The sequence below is a fragment of the Alosa pseudoharengus genome, unplaced genomic scaffold, assembly GCF_046254945.1.
Source record: "Alosa pseudoharengus isolate Yale_2024_CS ecotype anadromous, Long Island Sound unplaced genomic scaffold, YU_APseudo_1.1 YU_APseudo_1.1_scf_22, whole genome shotgun sequence".
NCBI classification, from domain to species: domain Eukaryota; kingdom Metazoa; phylum Chordata; class Actinopteri; order Clupeiformes; family Clupeidae; genus Alosa; species Alosa pseudoharengus.
In genome coordinates this window covers 11,826,672-11,846,757 of record NW_027468680.1, presented here as the reverse complement: position 1 = coordinate 11,846,757, position 20,086 = coordinate 11,826,672, and the positions used below count along the sequence as shown (strand labels likewise).

At 40.5% G+C, this 20,086-nt stretch overlaps 4 protein-coding genes across 6 annotated transcripts; 2 read left to right on the top strand and 2 right to left on the bottom strand.

Moving 5' to 3' along the window:
• The first annotated feature begins 307 nt into the window (after positions 1 to 307).
• On the top strand, positions 308 to 4,726 carry lrr1 (leucine rich repeat protein 1). 2 transcript variants are annotated; one of them, XM_076300548.1, is made up of 5 exons: positions 308 to 557; positions 1,023 to 1,250; positions 1,678 to 1,776; positions 2,924 to 3,651; positions 4,012 to 4,726. In XM_076300548.1, the coding sequence occupies exons 2-5, from the start codon at positions 1,068 to 1,070 to the stop codon at positions 4,265 to 4,267; spliced, it is 1,266 nt and encodes a 421-aa protein (XP_076156663.1). In that variant the 5' UTR covers positions 308 to 557; positions 1,023 to 1,067; the 3' UTR covers positions 4,268 to 4,726. The 2 variants fall into 2 exon arrangements, with proteins under 2 accessions (XP_076156663.1, XP_076156662.1); XM_076300547.1 differs by having other exon boundaries at positions 976 to 1,250.
• Positions 4,727 to 4,842: 116 nt separating this feature from the next.
• dnaaf2 (dynein axonemal assembly factor 2) lies at positions 4,843 to 7,266 on the bottom strand. Its single transcript, XM_076300122.1, has 2 exons — positions 5,770 to 7,266; positions 4,843 to 5,678 (listed from the first exon to the last, which is right to left on the bottom strand). Exons 1-2 carry the CDS (start codon positions 7,255 to 7,257, stop codon positions 5,118 to 5,120), a joined length of 2,049 nt encoding a protein of 682 aa, XP_076156237.1. The 5' UTR covers positions 7,258 to 7,266; the 3' UTR covers positions 4,843 to 5,117.
• A 350-nt stretch (positions 7,267 to 7,616) lies between these two features.
• Positions 7,617 to 12,842, bottom strand: LOC143139786 (kelch domain-containing protein 1). Its single transcript, XM_076300546.1, has 13 exons — positions 12,634 to 12,842; positions 12,422 to 12,492; positions 12,075 to 12,192; positions 11,854 to 11,966; positions 11,420 to 11,504; positions 11,253 to 11,336; positions 10,798 to 10,878; positions 10,610 to 10,668; positions 9,250 to 9,359; positions 8,908 to 8,980; positions 8,696 to 8,780; positions 8,372 to 8,424; positions 7,617 to 8,054 (listed from the first exon to the last, which is right to left on the bottom strand). Exons 1-13 carry the CDS (start codon positions 12,736 to 12,738, stop codon positions 7,916 to 7,918), a joined length of 1,176 nt encoding a protein of 391 aa, XP_076156661.1. The 5' UTR covers positions 12,739 to 12,842; the 3' UTR covers positions 7,617 to 7,915.
• Positions 12,843 to 13,118: 276 nt separating this feature from the next.
• pole2 (polymerase (DNA directed), epsilon 2) lies at positions 13,119 to 20,073 on the top strand. 2 transcript variants are annotated; one of them, XM_076300543.1, is made up of 20 exons: positions 13,119 to 13,256; positions 13,575 to 13,683; positions 14,138 to 14,238; positions 14,360 to 14,435; positions 14,528 to 14,605; positions 14,720 to 14,813; positions 15,082 to 15,156; positions 15,272 to 15,355; positions 15,440 to 15,496; positions 15,801 to 15,849; positions 16,033 to 16,105; positions 16,238 to 16,410; positions 16,591 to 16,680; positions 16,782 to 16,836; positions 17,045 to 17,104; positions 17,313 to 17,390; positions 19,159 to 19,267; positions 19,407 to 19,583; positions 19,766 to 19,833; positions 19,935 to 20,073. In XM_076300543.1, the coding sequence occupies exons 2-20, from the start codon at positions 13,616 to 13,618 to the stop codon at positions 19,951 to 19,953; spliced, it is 1,584 nt and encodes a 527-aa protein (XP_076156658.1). In that variant the 5' UTR covers positions 13,119 to 13,256; positions 13,575 to 13,615; the 3' UTR covers positions 19,954 to 20,073. The 2 variants fall into 2 exon arrangements, with proteins under 2 accessions (XP_076156658.1, XP_076156659.1); XM_076300544.1 differs by lacking the exon at positions 13,575 to 13,683 and having other exon boundaries at positions 13,139 to 13,256.
• The last annotated feature ends 13 nt before the right edge of the window (positions 20,074 to 20,086 follow it).

The window sequence follows — 20,086 nt, the reverse complement described above, 5'->3', positions numbered from 1 at the left end:
CCTCCTGGCCTCCGTAATGCACACACTGTAGACATTCATAGGTCAAAACATACATTTTAATTAGTAGCCTATGTTGTTGGTAAGGCCTTCAAGTATCCCTTTGTGAATTGCTACGGGCTTTTTAGACAAATCAAATGTAAAGAGCATGCATTTCTCCTTTTTTTGTGGGCGGGGGAAATACATGCTGGCTTCCAACTAAAGACCAGCGCAAGGACTGCATCAATGCGACCGGATGCTACCCTATCGAACGTGTTCGATTATCTTCAAAACAGAGCGGGGCGAATGCGTCTTCACTGCGCATGCGTTGTCATATCACAGGCGCGGAGTGGTCGTTCCCACCAAAACAACAAGGGGCTAGTGTTGACATTGACAGCAATCTCAGTAATGTTTTGGAATTGTAAAAATGACACGGACTCTCATTTAAACTGGTGAGATAAAAATGCATCAACTAGCAAATCTGTGATGTTTCCCGTCGAGGATGTTAAGTTCAGACACAAGTTCGCCAACTAGCCAGCTAGCTAAAGGTACCATTAGCTAGCTAGCTAGCTTCTAGTCAGGTAAGTTATACTTTGCATAAAGTTTTGTTGTTTTTAAATGTAGTAATTGCTAGCATGATTTTGATTTTCTTGTGATATGAGTAAGAGAATTGTCTATGGCGCTTACCAAGCCAATGTATCTAGCTGATATCAAAACGTTGTTATGCATGGCCACACTTATCGAGCTAGTTGATGCTTGTTGAATATGCCTATGGTTGAATAGCGAGTTAATGTTAGCTGACAACTTGACGTAGAAATTACATATTGGGATTGATGGGCAATCCTTAATATAATATATTATGAAGGGCTTTCCACGTGTGACAATAGTAATGACTACGAAATACTCAAAGAGAGAGGAACTATTTGGAATCTTGCGCAACCTTAATACATCATGGTTTGTGGTTTTTGTTTTTTTCTGAAATGGGATGGGCATTGGCAGTATTTACCCGAACACGGCGTTGACGTAGTAGGTGCACGTTGACACAGCAGGTGGAACTTTTGGGAGACGTGACGCCAAACATTGGGCCCACGATGAAGCTTCAGTGCGATGTTGAAGTGATCAATCGGATGCTTCCTACATATGGGATGAAAGGTCGAGGCAAAGGAGCCAGAGCAGTGCTGTCTATTGGGAGACACGTGGACAAAACAACGCAGCGGAGTAGCATCTATTTGTTGATCTGTACTGCAAAAGACAGAGCTGGCTCAAAGTATAAGGTGGGTAGGTGTCTACTTGTGATCCAGACTTTGCTCCATTCAGCCTTCAGTTTTTGTGGGAAAGGTATTTTGGTCTGGGCCCTGTATGTGTGTTTGTGTGCTTTTTTAAACAAGAGGGGAATATTTTACAGTAGGTTAGTCTAATTTTGCTATCTCGAAATGTATTGTTTCAATTGTGCCTTTGAATGCCCTTGTTTTTGAAATGTAAAAGCTATGCCTGCTAATGAAGTTGCATGACAATTCACAGATTCCCCCCAAACATGGTTCTGTAATTATGAGAGACCACAGTAGCTAGATCATTGTTTGGCAGCTGGTGAAAACATACAGATTTTATTTTGGAGTATTTAAGTCAGGCAAATCGTGCCTCATCGAATTCCTGACAATCTTCTTCCTGTTAAACTTGTCCATGCTCCTCTGGGTCCAATAGCTGAAGGAAAACATTGAGAAGTTCTTCACAATGTTCATGGACGAAGGTAAAGCCACTGTAAGACTTAAGGAGCCTGCTGTGGACATCTGTTTAAGCAAGGTAAGGTATTTACTATCCACACTTCTCTAACGATACATATAGCTTCCTTTGTTACCATCAAAGGAAGATCAAAGAAGAGATATGAACACTTCGACGACATGCAACAAAGGCAGACACACACACACTGTGACTCACTATGCCACCATGCCATCATAATTTACGTCAAGGCATGATAGTTCCTCATAGTGAGTAGAGGATATGTTATGGCAAGCTTCATTCAGCTGTAGTTTCAATAGACACCAGTTGTGCAATGACTTTCTTGTCATTACTTTTGTTACCTGTATGTTGTCCTGTAAACAAGGGCATAGCAAGCCAGATGACAACCGCCCCCTTCTGTTATGATTACACTTCTGCTGCCACTTCTGCATGTTTTTAAGGGGCTTGTTTTCCCATAAGAGGCATGTAACAACAGGTCCTGCAAAAAGAATAAGATGCAAGCAGTGGTGCATTTAGACAATGGAATCTGGTGATGGCATAGTCATTGTTTCCCCTGGGTGAGCGCTGGAGTGGCGGCTGAGCTTGGCTGACCTTTCCCCCAGTTTCTGCACATGTGGTTAGGCCCTGTCAGACGATAGCTCCTGACATTTTTTATGTTGTGCCCCAGCATCTGTAGTTCTAGAGAGAGAGACTGTAGTTTATAAAAGGGTGTGTCGACACAGAAGCGGTGAAGGTAATCCCTGTGTCATTTGCCATAATTGCTGTGTTGTTATTGCCAGATGAATGTGTTGGACTAATTAATTGTTTGAAGGGCACAGTTTTTTTTTTCTGATGTTATTACCATCAGACACAAGGCCATTTGCAACCCTGGGGTTTTCTTATGCTATGCACTGAAAACAAAGGGAGTTAGATGAACTAAGTTAGGTTGATGATATTCCATTTTAAATAGGCCATACTTTTTTCCAGTTTCTCATTAAACAGCAATCATGCTTGCAGATTGGAAAGCTTATTTTGATGTTGACATAGAAAGGAAAACTGTACTGTGAAAGTTTGATTACTGATAATGATAATGATAACAGATTACTGCATTGTAGAAGCCGGAAATAGCGCACCTTTAGTTCTCTGTTTTTCTACCTTTTGTCATGCAATAACAGTCCTTCACTTATGTGCAAAGCCCCTAAGCAACCTTGTTGTGACATTGCTCCTCCAGGCTGATGCCAACAGTCTCAAGAACTTCCTCTCCGCTGCGCGCCTGGCTCACAGAGGAAATGATGCAGACAGCATGCCTCTCTCCACCCTGACGCCGGTCCGCGCTCGCGATGTGGAGAAGCCCAAGAAGAAGCTGGTCGTCGTCTCCAAAAAGGACTACCCACTGACCTCCAACTTCCCGTACTCCCTGGAGCACCTGCAGGTCTCCTACTGCAAACTGTCCCGTGTGGACATGCGCATGCTCTCCCTCAAGCTGCTCCGCAAGCTGGACCTTAGCCACAACCACATCAAGAAGCTGCCCGCCACCATCGGCGACCTGAGCTTGCTTGCCGAGCTGGTGCTCCACAACAACCACCTGGAGGCCTTCAGCCCCGCCCTGTGCCTCTCCAGCCTCCAGCGCACCCTCCAGTATCTGGACCTCAGCCAAAACCGCCTGCAGGCCCTGCCGGCCCAGTTCTGCCAGTTGCGGGAGCTGGTCAACCTCAAGCTGGACGACAACAAACTGACGAGCCTGCCCACCCGCATCGGGCAGCTGTCCAAGCTACGCTACCTCTCCGCCGCGCACAACCAACTGGCGCACCTGCCCAGCGACTTCCGGAAGCTCTCATTGGACAACCTGGACCTATTTGGCAACCCGTTCACACAGCCCAATCCCTTTGACCACACCATTCAGCTCAAGTTCCCTCTCACACTGAAGGAATTAGCTTCCAGGGCTGTTGTCAATCTCCGGTAAGGACACAGGCGCTTGGTTAACATAAAGTTGTCACTTTTGACCAATCTTGATGTCAAGGATGTTTAGTTAATCTTCCACCTCACAAAATCTACCCAAGCCCCATGACAACAGTGTGACCTCTGTCGTTAAAATATGAATGTAATGTTAGTTTCAAAATGTTGATGACTTAGAAAGAGACCACAGAGCATGTCCCTGTGGAGATGGTGCTCAGTTGTACATTAATCAATAACATAACTTAGGGCAGACAGGTCGGGCCTTTCTGTTTTTTCGCCCTCTGCACTGAATCTGTTGTGGCTTTTATTTGCAGCAAAACAGTGTGTCTTCTTTGTTTTAAACACCTTGTTTTCATGTCGCAGAATCCCTTATGGACCTCAGAGCATCCCGTTTCACCTGTGCCCCGAGCTGGACGCCGCCAAGGTGTGTGACTGCGGCCGCGCCTGCCTGGACTCCTTCATCCAGACCTCAGTCAGTATGAACCTCCACCTGGTCTCCCACACAGTGGTCCTCGTGGACGACATGGGCGGCACAGAGGCGCCCGTGCAGCGCCACTTCTGCTCACTCATGTGTTACTGCGAGTTTCTCGACAACTGTGTGCAGCGAGGGGTCAGATGATGTTTTCGTGTGTGTGTGTGTGTGTGTGTGTTATCTATATATTTCAAAATGGTTGAGTCAGCTGGACCTTTTTTGGCAGCTAGCCAGTGTGGGGATCTCAACCTGTTTGGATATACTCATAGAAGGGTGTCTCGATGCTGTGATTTTAACGCTGGTTCTGGACAGAATGCTGGTTTGTTCACAACTCATGTGTCAGTATTTAAGAGGTCAGACTTTGGAGGCAGAAGTGGCGATTGGTGATTGAACGTTCTATGTATGTTCTATGTGTGCTGTCATTTCGTTTGTTTGTTTGTTTGTTTGTTTATCCTTGTTTGAATGTTGGGTGCACTTGCACGTTGGAATAAAGCACTCCATTAGCATACTTGAGTGTAATGCGAACACTTTTTTTACGTATTGTAATGATTTACAAGCTTGAATGATTATTGAATTTCAAATAAATACAAAACATTATTCCCTTTGCCTGAGAATACACTGTGTTATCATTTAGCTCTTTGTATTGGATATGGATGGAATTGCACAGCCACAGAATCACAACATAAAAATGAACTAACAGGATGATAAAATTGTCAAACAAACTTTGAAGAAGTAATGCTAATTTAAAGTGTAACTTGAACTTCTGAAGAAGCTGAAAATTATAGCCTACACATCACAGGTCTTGTTTGCAAGTTGACAAAATCAGTTCTTGTAGGCTATCAGACAAAAAGGAAATCTTTCCATAATCATGTTATAGAATGACTTCATTTCCTCTCACTTTTATATGGTACATTTATGAATCTTGTGAGACAACTCAGAAGTGAAAGTTCCAACTCCCTGTAGGCTCACCATATTAATTCAAGTGTCTCTCAGTATTTCAGTCGAGCTCGTAAAGAAGGGCGTTGTGGAACACGAAAGCAGAGGACGTTGTGTGATCGCTGATGACGACCTCGGTCCCGTCCTCTGAGTTCATCTCGCGCAGAACTACTCCAGGCTGCTTGATGTGTTTAGTGCCAGTGAAGCTCTGCTCTTCAGGCAAGTCATCCTCGTCACGTTCCACAGCCACAGACACTCTTTCGCTGAACCGCACAGCCTTTTTGGCCTGTACATGAGTTACCGTTTCATTCTTGTTACCGTCACTGTGTATGTCAGACACAAAACAAGGCGGCTCAGACATGTCTTCGCGTGTGCTCTGGACTTTGTCCTGCGATGGACTGTCATTCACATGGTGATGTGGGGCCACAGAGTTGTCGATGTCAGACAGCTGCTGAGGCATCACACTAGTGTTCACCTGTGAACCTGAGTCCTCTCGTTCCTCATCTTCCAGGATGGACTTGTCTGTATCCTGTGTTTCACCTTGAGCAAGGAGACTGTCAGAGATCTCTTCCAGTGTGTCATCTATTAATGAGCTTGCTGTAGCATCTATGGATGTGTCCACCTGCAAAGCATTGTTACAACATCAGTAAAAAAGACATTCACATGAAAGACAAATATGGCTACTTTAGGAAATGAAATGGTGAACTACTGGCCTCCACCTCTCTGGTTCTAGGTTCCTGTACAGACTCCTCTTCCGTGTAATCAGTGAAAGATTCAGCACTGGTAAGGTCAGTTGACTGTGGAGTATCCTCTTTGACATCTGAGGAAGATATATGCCGTTCCTTCTCAATCAATCTTGGCTTTGGCAGCCCACTGCAGTATGACATGGGTGCACTGTCCACAGTAGACTCCTCACACTGAACATTTAAACCAGACTTTTCAGTATCAGTTTCAATACACGTGTGTTTGTCTGTCTGCAGGCTATCATCAGTTGAAGTTATTTCCTCTGGCTCCTCAGTGATTGGCCCATTCAGTTGTTCCCCTTCACCATCACCAACAGCAAGAAATTCCAGGCTCTCTGAACTCAAAGGAGATTCCTTAAGAGGTAGAACTGGCAAGGTGACAACCAGCTGTTTCTTTTGCTTGTTGAACCTGGCCAGTCCTTTCTTTTCATCCACAGGGTAGGACAAGTTAAGCTTTAGAAGGTATGCAGGCTTACTGGATTTAAAAAAAATCTCTTTTTCGGTTACCTCCAGGTCAGCATTCGCCGCAGACTTGAGCAAAGGCAAATCAATGGTAATCTCTATTTCTCTGGGGCGTGGGCTGGGTGCAGAGTCTCTGGAGCACCTGTAGTCTTGTAAATCAACAACTGACCTGTATTTTATAGTGTAATGCGGTTCTGTAGGGTGCTTCTCTGGTTCTATGGGTTGCTCCTCTGAACCGCAAGTTTGTATGGTTTTAGCAGGTTTCGTGTGTGTTGACTGCCCACCAGACAAGCTCGTTGTATCGTTGTTCATTGTTGACAATGTCTCGCCCTTGTCATACGGGTAAGGGAATGCGAAGGGATCATTTTTGTCCGTAACTTTTTGTGTTGTTTGTTGTCCAGGTGTTGGCTGCCTTATCACAGCTGCATGGGGTGCACCTTTGTATTTTGTCTTCAGAATTTTCGTGTTCTTCCTATCCAGCTTGACTTTGAACGAGTTTTGTATCCCGTCCATTGCAGTACTGTCGACAAGTTCCATGAATCTATCATTTTTACTTGCCATGTGGAGAGTGTCGGGATGAAAAACGACGTCGTATATCATGTGCTTGTTTCCATTCGAATCCACATCTAACCTTCCTGGTGTCAGACTGTATGGAAGTGACCAGTTCAGACCTTTTCTGCCATCTTCGGCGACGGCTTTGCACTCTGCGGTTCTAATTAACTCATTTGAACAGATATTGATGAAGCACTTCTGCTTACCGTCACTGGTTTTCAGTACACGAAAAGGCTTCGGATGGAGGAACTGGACGTCCATGCCCCTTTCCTTTTCCAAAAGCTTTATTTCCTCCTCGTATTTGTATTTGTTTTCTGGATTTGAAATTTCTTCTGCATATTCGTGTAAAATTTTCCGAAAAGTTTCATCCTTCAAAGCTTTGCTCAGACGGCTTATTTCGTCTGATGTCAGATCCATCTCTTGAAGTTTCGAGCCAAATTCCATTATGGTAACGGTAACGTTAATCTAATTCTAGCTGCTACAGTGGAAACTAGTTCTAACTTTAACGTCAACTGTTAACGTAACGTTAAATAAGCGGTGGTTTGGCCTAGGCTGCAACAAACGAGATTGAATTCATAAAACCCGAATAATATCCAACTCTACGCTCATTTGGTAACTGTTTTGTTATATGTTTACGTTTGTGTCTGTATCTAGCAACTATTTCAGCACCAGTGTAAGTATCTAACTTAGGTTTAAGCGATGTTAGCAAGCTACTAGCATAAACAAAAGTTGTGGTAGCCATGGGAACATTACCAACACGCTTTCAGGTAACTATGGTAACATTAACACATTCCACAAACACATTCCACAAAAATAAAAGTTCTTTATTCCAATGCATAATCATTTTGGACATGATATGAAATAAAAGGTCCTTCATGAAATACCCTTGATCACTTATTCAGCCAAAAGTACAATGTATAAAATAAATAGTAAACATTTTAAAATGCTGAAACCATACACAACTCATATGATATGTGCATCTTTTGAGGTTATAGGTTTCAGAGCAGTACTTGAGGAGACTAGTCTCCGAGTTGATTAGTGTGACGGACATGGTCTCGTCTGTACACACATTTAGCTGAAAAGGAGGTGCCTGAGGTAAAGCTCATATCTGATCTGGTAATTTACTTGCTGGTCTAAAAAAAGAAGTCCGTTTTTCTACAGCCCCCCTCAGTTTTCTTGGCAAACAGGGAAGTTCTTTCTGAAACACTGTAGACTTTCCAGCAATGAAGTCTTCACATAACCTAAAAACAGAATAGGGAGTGACAATTTCAAAAGATCACACAATAATTGTTTATAGCCTACAGGCCTACATATGCCCTATCACATACAGTATGCTGAGAGTAACCTAGTGATTACTGAAGTGGAACTCCACAGCACTAAACTTAAGTCATCACTGCAGTTGTAAGGACTGGATACTGTTAGTAGGCCTACTGAGTGTACTGAATAAGATTTCCCCCTAATTTTAGTTAGTGTTAAAAAGAGGCAGACAAATTCAGTGATCAGAAGTATCACTTCATCATTCAGTGTACCGCCATATTAATTATATTAAATACATTACCTTAGAAGGGGATACGGCTGGGTTTGGAAAATTAATGCATCATTGCAATGGCCCTGAGTAAAGAAATACATATTATTCATTGATGACTGACACAAAAATATCAGTCTTCATAATAGCCTACTGTGCAATGTGTCATCATTGTAATATTGCAACTGTAGTATTCATTTCTATTTTTGATTTGTGATATGACACATTTCTAGCTGCTTTCAATGTGTCTAACATGCTATTTCAATAAAGTGCCATTAAAACGTTAATTGTTCCCTATAAAGTATGTTTACACAATTCTGAACAGGAAACTATTGCGAAGATGGCTTGGATACCCACAGTGTCAACAAGAAGGATGTAGTCACGACTTCCTCCAAATACAACGACATCAGAGTCCCTGCCCAAGCATGCAGTATGCCATAACCTGACATAAATAAATTAAAAAGTTCAATGGAGAGACCATGAGGCAGAATCGACCATATCAAGTTTATACTTGTATGACAACAAAACCATGTGTAGATAATAAAGGTTGTACACTAGTATGGAACTACCTTGGCTTGTCCTTGTAAGGGTGATCCAGTTCCTTCCATTTTTTCGTCTCAACGTCAAACACCCAGCCATCACCTATTCCCATGTAAATTCAATACATAGATTTACATCATATTTACGAATATTGCATTTGGTATGGTATGGTAACATAAACTAAAGATGTTTAACCCTTAAAGGAGTACCGTCACACCGGTGTGACGGGAATGTTGAGAAATGAACGTTCTAAAGAATATCTGGGTTCATTGAATTCAACATAGAATTTTAGAACCTTCAATTGTTGCAGAACTTAGAATGTTCAAAAATCTACACCTTTAAGGGTTAATGGACAATGGCCTTTTACTTACTCATGGGTTTGCAGTCATCACTTAGTCCCCCAAAAAGGAACAGTGATGTGTCTGATATGGCTGTGAGGGTATGCCATGAGCGCCCCACAGGAAGCGCAGAGATAGGAGTGCTGGAAATTATTTGAATGGTGTATTAGTTACTCATTACTCTTGTATTGCAAGCACACAGTAGCTGTTATTTATACCAGTATCTATTCCCCTAATGTGTACCATTTCCCCTAATGTGAACACTTGGGTATTGCAATACTCATAATTTAGTCAACTATGGATCACTGACAGAGGTTATGAAAAAATTGGTCACCGCACACTCTATCTCTTTCTTCTAGTTTATTGACACCAATGTTTTGGCCTGTTGGCCTTTGTCAATACCCTGGAAATCCAGAGTTCTCGCGAAAGCACAATTTGGCACACTCTGGCAATGAATAATGATGCACATTACTTTTTCCCCTTGCATTGCGAGGAGCCAATCACATCAGTGTATCTGATATAGGCAGGCCATGAGGCGAGCTAAACAGATGACGACAGCGCTGCAACAAATCAGTTAATAACATTGGTCGTAGTGTTATCCAATTGTGTCGAAGTCCGGAATCAGTCAGTAAACATTGGTCATAGTGTTATCCAATTGTGTGCTGTGAGATTTTCAAATGCATGCTTGGTGCCGCCCCTCGCATTGGGCCATTTTCATTATTCGTGGCCAGACCCTTAATCTTTTTAGATTACCAGGGTCTGAATTTAAAGAACCCAGTGTCAAACAGGGTTATTCTGGTGTGCAATTAGACTAGATCCAAAAAACTGTAATCAATTATGATGCAAACAATTACAACATACAAAGGGAGCTTAATGATTAACAAGATATGAAGAGACAAGAGTGCACATAAATTACATAATGTACAATCAATAATATCCAAATCTTCAAATTGCATATTTACTGACAGGGGTTATCAACTGTAACCTGACTCTCGCCAGATGAATTTCGTTCCGCCTAGCTCCACTCATCCATCTGGGACCAATCCATTGGAGTGTTGCTTCAGAAGGCTGGGTCTAATCAAAAAATGCTTGCATATGATTGAATAAGCCACTTGTCCGTCATCTATTGACGTGCTACAACCACTCACATCGAAGCCAACCCGTGACGCTGATAACAGTCTCACAGTCGCTTCTACGCTATGTCACATCTATGAAACTCCCGCCCTGCGTCCTGATTGGCTGTACCATAAAATCGGTTGCAGAAATCACTCTCAATGGAAGAGGTCCCAGATGGATGTGAGTGAAGCTAGGTGGAGCTAAGCGGAACGAAATTCATCTGGTGAGAGTCAGGTTATATCAACTGAGCCATGAAATGAAATGATGTCAACCTTACATTTCAGACCATGTCCAGGATTTCAAATCTAGGCAGAAGACATCACTTGTTCGAGTCTCCTGCAAAAGATAAAAGGGTGGGGGGGTGTTAACCTCCCTCAAAATGTACAGTACTAATCACGTAATTACATGGTTGTATGTATTTACTGAAAGGACACCTGTATATTGTTTACAGAAGTGACCACTGACCATGACTCTGCCTCCACAGATGTATCCCTTGTTTCCCAGAATAGCACTCGCATGGGCTGCTCTTGGAGCAGGAAGATGACCCTTTGTATGAGAAAAAAATATGATCACACTAACTTGCAGCAAAGTACAAAAATAAGGGTTGGCCAATAAAAAGGTAAGTTATACATCACATGATATAGATGTATTTAACATATCTACAACTAAGTATTTATATGCTCAATATTGTAGATAGATAGATAGATAGATAGATAGATAGATACTTAATGGTACAGTATTGGTTGTCAGCGGGTAAGATATAGCACATTATGTACATTAGGAAAACCTCCTTCCCAACACTTTAAGAAACATGCTAGATTATTTTCTAATTTCTTTTGTATTTATTTATGTAATTTTTAAAATGTGTGTTTTTTTCTTTGTACATCAAATAATGTACAATATGAAAAATAAAATCTTACAAAGGTGCGTGGTTGACTCCAGCTGTTTGTTCGTGGATCAAACACATGAACTTCATTATTCCATCCCCAAAATACATCCTCCATCTGAAATAGATGTAAATGTCACTGATAGCATTGACACTTTTCTTTAAGTGTTAAATGTCATAGATTAAATGATTTGAGCTCACCCATGATGCCTCATCTACAATAAAGTTTCTGGAGTTGGTGAGCTCACTAAGGAGTTTGTGACCATAACCACCAAAGTAGATAGTCCTGAAAAAACATGTCAATGGAAAGGAACTAGCATAATAGCAGTAAACAACAGTAAATACTGACAAAATGAAAACTAGTTCTAGAACATGGCACTAAAGGACATTTTAAAGTCCCTCGTTATTTAAGCAAGCAAAGTGCTCGTAAGAAAAGCAAAGTTGTAAGTCACAGTTATTCAACCCTTGGTCTCTCTTGGAATTTTTGAATGCGTTGGAATGATTGCTATGCTTTGAACTAACACAACACCTGGACTATATTGCAGGTCAATGGGAAAGAACTGCAGTAGAAAGAATAGGCTATTGCAACACATTCCGAGATAATGGAAAAAACAAAAAGGTTGTAATTGTCTTACCTGTCTTGATGAACCCAACAGGACAGTTTATCTCGGGGCGATGGCACTGACCCCATTTCATGTTTCCTCTTCCTCCATGTGTATTTTTTATCCAAGAGGTTTACAGAGTAAAGCTATAAAACACACATGATAACAAGGACCATTTTCAGTATGATCTCTTGGAACTTGAAGATGATATGAATCATTCTAAATGGTAGAAGAATAAATATTTGTCAACTAACCTCATTTGTCTGGCCATGATCACCACAACCTCCAAATATGAACATTTCTCCACTGAGTGAGCATCCACACATGCCTGACATGGATGGTGGGATCTCTCCAGTCATGGAGGCAATTTCCCTATACATAAAAGTATGTATGTTAAAAACACTGGGACATGAAGGCATATGCTACGTTGCGAATCATTCTTTTAGACTAGAATTATAATTAATGCAATTTTATTATTGAACATGTCAAATAAGCAAACTCATTAAATATTTTTCAATGTAAGCAAATACTGTATTTTAGGTAAATATTTGTATATAGGCTATGAGTTCGTATAAAATACTTTTCTGAGACAGCCTCTTACCAAACACCACTGTCCAAGTCATATAACCAGATCTCATCGTTTGGGAGGAAAATTTCATGTTCAGCAATTGACTAAAGAATAAAGAAAATAAAAGATCACAGAGCAGAGACCTTCACTTAGATTTGTATTTAATTCAGCCTTTAATTCACAAAGGGTGTTGATACAGCTAGACTTAACCACAATCATAACAAACCACTACCCAGTACACTCACCACGTATCCCCCCCAAACGTAGAGGAAATTGCCCTCTACAACAGCTGTGTGTCCACTTCTTTCACGGGCCACAAGTTCCTCACTATATTCACTTTGCGGCTCCATAAGCTAAATTTCAACTTATAATTCTGTTATATCCCATGAATAAGAATTTGTTTTCAGTCATCAAATGCAGCGAACGATTTGACAGGTCGAAACAAATAAGAGGAGGGTGATTTACCAAAGATTGTAGATAGGCGGAGCCAAGCCTACCAAGGCAGGGAAGTGGGGGGAAAAGTCTGAACATGCGAAACTTTGTATTCGTTCTACGCTAATATCTCCCCTGTAGCACCTCTTTACAAGATGGATTTATATCCTTTATATTTTAATGTGCTTAAGAAAAATAACTAGTGGCTTTAAAGACCTAAAATGAATGCTTCCGGTTATATGAAAACTGTTATTTTGAAAAAGATCCAACCCTCATTTTGGTCAAAACAGAAAACACTGTTAACAAAGATATTTCACATCCACTGAGATACACTAGTCTTGTTATGTACAATGGCTGTTTGGTTGTTATTTTTACTTCGTTTCCTATCACTCTGGTTTATCCATTTTTTCACCTGTTAAAGTAACATGACAAAAAGGTAGAGACGGGTTTGTTATCGTGTCCTGCTATAGGCCTACTTTAGATAGAGTGTTCTCAGTTAAAAATGCTACTGAAGAAGTAGCCAATCTTGCCATTTTAAGCATAGGCCTATTCAGCATAGTGTAATTTTTGCTGTCGCAACACCTGCTTCCTTAATAGCAGATACTTTTACAAGGGACTTAAAATAGTTCAGCAGCTCAAACTAAAAGATCATGCCTCGCATGTCATTTATGCTAAATTATTTGCCTAGTGGTCTAGTGCATGGTCGCCATCCTGACAAAATATCTTTGTATTCTTGTCGGAAACCTGAACACAGAAGCGGAAGTTGAAATTTAGCGCCAACAGTTAAAGCTGAAAATGGATGTACGGAAAGTGAAGACCAAAGTTTCGTCGGGGTTCAAGATGCGGGGATTAATGCTGCGACCGTATGTTTTTTTTTTTTTTTTATCAAATATCAAATCTCTGAAGACAAATACTGTTCCAAGATATGCCGCACGCTGTAGTTGTTGTTAGCTCTGTGCTCACCAGGTCACTGTCAAAAATGGTTAGCACCACTAATATAGCCAGATGGACAGTCAGTGTATTAAGAACAATGTTTTGGATTGACAACGTTACGCTTAAGGATACAAAATGCAGGCAGAAGACTTTTCCCGAGTTGTTTTATTGGAAATGTGTTGTCAACATGATCACTCTTTCCTTAAAACAACCATGTGCACCCCAAGTTCATGGTCATTCTGTGTAGACAAGGAAAATGCCACACATACGTGTTGAAATGCTGTTTAATAGGCTCATTAATCCTGTGTTAATCCTGTGAATTAGGATTGAGTGTGTACAGCCCTGCTGGGATCAGGTATTGACAACTATGATGTGCTTTCACAGGGAAGCCAGCAAGTATTTATTGGAAGTATTGGAATCTGTGAGTGAGACTGATCTGAATGATGTCATTGAACGCATACTGGATGCTGTGGAAAAACAGCCATGTAAGGATACATACTGGTTTAGATTATGAAAAACTGCTGTTAGCACTACTGGTAACATTACAGTCTCTTGTTGTGTCGAATGGCTCATTTTTAATGAATGGACAATTTTCTCCTTTACCAGTATCTTCTAGCATGATTGAACTGTCTGTCGTGGAGACAGCTGTGCAAGACTGCAGTCAGTCATGTGATGAAACTATGTAAGTTTACATACAGACAACACAGCCTGTCACTACATCGGCAGTGTTTTTTTTTGTTTTGACAGTGATTCATTTTGTTGTTGTGTTTGTAGAGATAATGTTTTCAACATCATTGGAGCCTTCGATGTTCCAAGATATATTTACAGTTCAGAGAGGAAGAAATTTGTACCGTAAGTTCCCACAGATCATACGCATGACCATTTTCCTTATGATGTGCATGTGACCATGCATTCAGTTGGATGCTAATCTCTAATGCTACTGTATGATTCTGGTTCTGTTAACAGTCTCAGCATGACCACACATCCATCACCCAGCCTCTGTGGCGTGGCCAGGGACAAAGCTGAGCTTTTCAGGGAACGCTATACCATCCTACAGCAGGTCTGGCGCCTCAACCAACCTTCCCTTTTTAAAAGTCTATAAGTCAGAAATTATACCATGCATTGAATCAGAAAGCATTGGGGTTTTAATGTCATGGTATGCAGTATACAGTGCAGTCTGATGTATTCATTCTGTACATTTTATGTTTACATTAAGTCATTTGGCAAGGCAAAGCATTAGTGGGGCCTTTATCATGTAGGAAACATTCTGTTTTTGTTGTTCAGCATAATGTTACTTTTTTTCTAAAATAGTTGTGTTATTTCCATAGCGCACTCACAGGCATGAACTTTTCACTCCTCCTGTGATTGGCTCAGCTCCTGAGGAGGGCAGAAATAAGTTCCAGGTAATGTGACCGTCATGGAACATTTGGCATAATTTAGCAGAAACAATGGCACCTCAACAAACAACACATTAAACTCCAAAGTTCTTTAAGTAATTAAGTCTTACTTGATCTATAGCTGAAAACGGTGGAAGCACTCTTGGGAAGCACGTCTAAGCTGGGAGAAGTCATTGTCTTGGGCATGGTAACACAACTGAAAGAGGTAAAGCAAAGTTAGTCTTTTTGTTGTTGTTTTTGACACGGATTCCATGACCTCCTCATGTTTATCTTTATTTTTCATCATCAGGGCAAATATTATCTTGAAGATCCAAGTGGCACAGTACAGCTGGACATATCGAAGGCAATATCCTTTGGCATTCAACAGTAGTTTTGTAGGACATGTGTTGACGTTTTGCATAGCCAGGGGGGTATTCCAAGTATGTGGTTTAGTGACAAATCTGGGTAAGTTAACTCGGTAAGAGGTAAACCTCCTAATTGAAGAGCTGTATGGCTTCATTCTCCCAACAAAACAATGCCATAGGGCTCTTGTTGTAGGAGGTTTACCACTTACTCTGAGTTAACTTATCCAGGTTTGTCTCTAAACCACATACTTGGAATACCCCCCAGTTTCCTGCCATTGTCGTTGAGTACCTTAACCCTCTCCTTACCAGTTCCACAGTGGTCTTTACACAGAGTCCTGCTTCGTTCTTGCTGAAGGTAAAGTGTATATTATGCTATTCAACTTTCTTAAGATTAATTTCCACCCAGTATGTGTTAGAAATGAATTGTCACTACATCGCATCGCAATTCTTGCTCCCAAAACATATTTTTTCTTAAAGCAGTCACAGTTCAATGAGTAGTTACTGTTCTTAATTGCCCTTAAACGTACTTATTATATAGGATGGTATGAGGATTCAGTTTTCCATGTAAATGCTTTTGGATTTCCACCGACTGAACCCTCCTCCACAACAAGGTAATCAGACAAACACATTTCACTTGCCATTTCTTGGTGCCTTTACCGTTTTTGGCTAGTACTGATGAATGTTTGATAAATGCATGTTAAATGGTTATACTGATTAATGTTTATTCTCAACTCGTTCTACAGAGCTTATTATGGAAACATGAACTTTTTTGGAGGCCCCTCCACCACCTCAGTCAAAACCTCTGCCAAGCTGAAACAGCTGGAGGAAGAGAATGAAGATGCCATGTTTGTCATTGTGTCTGACCTGTGGTTGGACAATGTAGAGGTCCTGGAGAAGATTCACACTATGTTTTCAGGTATTGTGATTTTTTTCCTACTTTGATAAACCACACGCATGGTAAACAACATGCATGTCACTCTTCAGTGTCCTATCTGAGTAAAGGCAAAACATCAAAAATGTTTTTGTTTAAAATTGCTATTAATTTCTGGCTGATTGTTTTCAACGTAATGAACAGTGTCTGTTTGACCTTCTATAGGATATTCAGCTATGCCTCCCACCTGCTTCATCTTCTGTGGCAACTTCTCCTCTGCACCATATGGAAGAAACCAAATCAAATCACTGAAAGGTGTGTTTTAAAAATTACCTTGATATCAAATGCATAGCACTGGTTCTCCCTCTGTTTTTTTTTTTAGATGTTTTAGTTTTCGATTTCTTTTGTCCTTATAGAATCATTGAAAGCTCTTGCTGATGTGATCTGTGAATATCCAAACATCCATAACAGGTATGTGTACAGCCCTTGAATGTTTTTGTTGTCCTGTTGAGAGGTCATGTAAATAGATAGATAGATCGATAGATAGATAGATAGATAGATAGATACTTTATTGATCCCCAAGGGGAAATTCATGTAGATGTTCACAAACTAAATGTGTTTTCTAAGCATATTGGAATCAAGAACCTTCTAACAGACTTTTTATCCTGTGAAACTGCAGTAGTCGCTTTGTGTTTGTCCCTGGGCCTGAAGATCCTGGTCCCAGTGCAATCCTGCCTAGGTGAGAGTGCTACATCCATTTTCTCCAGTTACATGTCTCAGATAGGGCCTTGAGTGTGTCATATAACATGTTTGAGAATATCTGGAATGAGATTTTAGTTCCATTGACTGTTCATATTAGAGTATTTTGATAAACGGTCCGAGTGGTGTGAATGGTTGGATTGTTTTGTAACATTTGGTGAATGTGTGTGAACAATAAATACCCACAGGCCTCCACTGGCGGAACACATCACAGAGGAGTTCAGACAGCGAGTGCCGTTCTCAGTGTTCACCACCAATCCATGCAGGTAGAACATCATCTTTCCATGGTCATTTTAGACATTAATGATATGTCAGATGTCTCAGTTTTGATATTACAGTTTCTCAGGCTGATGCCGAAATGGCATACTGCACACTGCTCCCATACTGATCTTGACTGAAAAGTAGTAAGTCGTACACACAAGTAGTACATAAGTATGGCATTATGGAGTCTACTAGTCTATGCTGTGGTGTGTGTAACGATAGCCAGCTGGTATGACCCGGTAGTTGTGCAGTGTGTAGCCAGCTGGATCAGTCCGGTAGCTGTGCAGTATGTAAATCTCCCTCCCAGCGCCTTAAGAGACAGGTTGGTGACAGACGCTACCACCCATTGGTTTTAGCCTCCTTGCTATTGATACCTTTCTTAATATAGTTACCTTTCTTAATATAGTTATTTATACATAGATATATAGACTTTATTCTTGCACTGTTGCACTGTTTGACTTACTCGTTTGACTTACTCATTTGCACCATCACCATGACACTCATTCACAAAAAGCACCTTACCTTACCTTATGCACAGAGGACCACAGGCTCAGTCCCTGCTTCAGTCATTGCAAGCGCACCTGATTGATTAATCACCCACTATGTGGATACTGTTTTTTAGAATTGATTTAGATTAAGTTTTATTTAGTATAATTTGTATTTTAGTATATTAGTATATTCTTTGTCTTCTATAGTCCTGCTTAGTTGTGTTTTTTTTAAATATTATATACTTTTAATTACTTTTTCTGCTGTTAGTAAATGTGTGTGTGTATGTTGTCTGTATGCTACTGTGACCTTGAATTTCCCCTAGGGATCAATAAAGTATCTATATCTATATCTATCTATCTATCTATCTATTACACCAACCTCTCAGTCTGAGGTGCTGCAATTTGCAGGTTCAGGCCGGGGCAGATGCATGTTACATGTGCACGACACAGTCTTTTCTAGTGTTCTAGATTATAGGACACAACAACAACTCTAAACATGCTCTGTTTGGAGGTTCACTGCAGATTTCTTTGCATCGGACATATAATTCATATAATATCAAGTCTTGTTTTACTTTTTCTGCCAGAAGGCGGCTAGTCGATGCCACATTTCTCCCTATTATTGATTATGGTATATCTGTTGTACATGGATGCCCCATCACAGTGTTTTCAGATGTTGGATGCTGTGTATCATGGAGCTTTAAGGTTCATTTTAAATTGCAAACCCCTCACTCATCACTGTACAATTTACTCAAAAGTGAATTTGCCCTCTCTGTCCAATCGCCGGCTTACTCACCTTTATATCTTCATATATACGGCCATTATAGGCAGGCTCTCATGTTACATATCCACATTTCTTTTTTTTAAACAGAGTACTTATGGCTTAAGGTCTCAGAACACTATTTTATTGAATGTACCTCAAGCCCGGAAACGTTGTTCAAAAAGGCTTTCATGTTTGCTGCACCTTCTACTTGGAATGACCTACAGAAAACTCTCAAACTACAGTGTCTAATTTCCTTAAAAGACTTTAAAGGTTATGTTAAAGCCATAGAACATGAGTCCATCCATACTTGCAAATGTTTTAATTAATGGCACTTTTATTTCCACTGGAATGCACTTGAGTTTGCCTCTTTTGTGTTTGTTTTGTGATAGTTTAATATAACTATCTTGGCCAGGTCTCTCTTGAAAATCTCAACAAGACTTACCTGGTTATATAAAGCTTATATTAATACTAATAATACCATATACCTGGTTTGTTAAACTTACCAAATATTTTTTCCTTCTCCAGAATCCAGTACTGTAGCCAGGAGATCGTAGTGATCAGAGAAGACTTGGTAAACAAAATGTGCAGGAATTGCGTGCGCCTGCCAAGTGGCAATCTGGATATCCCAAACCATGTGAGTAATCCTGTCTGAACCTTTAGAGCGATTTCATGTGCACACAACATTGAATGCTTTCCTTAGCCCTGTTCATATTAGGGATGTTCATTTAATAACCATTTAATGTTTTTTTTTTTTTGTGATTTATAAATTGCAGTTTGTGAAGACCATCTTGTGCCAAGGTCATCTGAGTCCTTTACCGTTGTATGTCAGCCCAGTATACTGGTCGTATGACTATGCGCTGCGGGTTTACCCTGTTCCAGATGTCGTTGTCTTTGCTGACAAATATGACCCCTTCAACATCACCAACACAGACTGTCTCTGTATTAATCCGGTATGTCATTTCTGTGAAGAAAATGGAGATCTCAATACTACGCTCTTATTATTAACTTTTACAAGGTTTCAGTAGAAAAAATCTGGCATTGTTGTCTATTTCATATATTTAATCCATAGCATCTACAGTTAAAAAAAATTGTCAGTGATTTATTCATTAATTTGCATGTTTTGCTATTTTAGGGATCATTTCCCAGAAGTGGCTTCACATTTAAGGTGTACTACCCCTCTAATCGAACAGCTGAGGACAGGTATGAAATAAATGTTTGCGTTAGTTCTGCCACTCAGATCTGTTTAATGCTGATTTCTGATGACGATCATTTGTCAATGCTTGCATTTGTTGTCTTCACAGCAAACTTCAAGGACTGTAGCAGACCTGGCAATTCAATATCTTGTTGTGCGACTACACTCTTGTAAAATATATTTTTTTCTAGAAATGTCTTTTTAAAAATATTCCATTTGTTTTCATGTCTGTTTTGTTGTTACTGTCAATAAAGGTGTATA

What these genes read in the sequence shown, in the direction of transcription:
- lrr1 (XM_076300548.1), top strand. Translation starts at nt 1,068, where the DNA reads ATGAAGCTTCAGTGCGATGTTGAAGTGATCAATCGGATGCTTCCTACA. An exon ending in GAGCTGGCTCAAAGTATAAG is followed by an intron (nt 1,251 to 1,677) that starts GTGGGTAGGTGT and finishes TGGGTCCAATAG; the next exon opens with CTGAAGGAAAACATTGAGAA. An exon ending in TGGACATCTGTTTAAGCAAG is followed by an intron (nt 1,777 to 2,923) that starts GTAAGGTATTTA and finishes TTGCTCCTCCAG; the next exon opens with GCTGATGCCAACAGTCTCAA.
- dnaaf2 (XM_076300122.1), bottom strand. Translation starts at nt 7,257, where the DNA reads ATGGAATTTGGCTCGAAACTTCAAGAGATGGATCTGACATCAGACGAA. An exon ending in CTAGAACCAGAGAGGTGGAG is followed by an intron (nt 5,679 to 5,769) that starts GCCAGTAGTTCA and finishes AATGCTTTGCAG; the next exon opens with GTGGACACATCCATAGATGC.
- LOC143139786 (XM_076300546.1), bottom strand. Translation starts at nt 12,738, where the DNA reads ATGGAGCCGCAAAGTGAATATAGTGAGGAACTTGTGGCCCGTGAAAGA. An exon ending in ACATCCTTCTTGTTGACACT is followed by an intron (nt 8,425 to 8,695) that starts GTGGGTATCCAA and finishes TTCTTTACTCAG; the next exon opens with GGCCATTGCAATGATGCATT. An exon ending in CAGCCGTATCCCCTTCTAAG is followed by an intron (nt 8,055 to 8,371) that starts GTAATGTATTTA and finishes TTCTGTTTTTAG; the next exon opens with GTTATGTGAAGACTTCATTG.
- pole2 (XM_076300543.1), top strand. Translation starts at nt 13,616, where the DNA reads ATGGATGTACGGAAAGTGAAGACCAAAGTTTCGTCGGGGTTCAAGATG. An exon ending in AGGGCAGAAATAAGTTCCAG is followed by an intron (nt 15,157 to 15,271) that starts GTAATGTGACCG and finishes CTTGATCTATAG; the next exon opens with CTGAAAACGGTGGAAGCACT. An exon ending in AGCTGGACATATCGAAGGCA is followed by an intron (nt 15,497 to 15,800) that starts ATATCCTTTGGC and finishes CCCTCTCCTTAC; the next exon opens with CAGTTCCACAGTGGTCTTTA.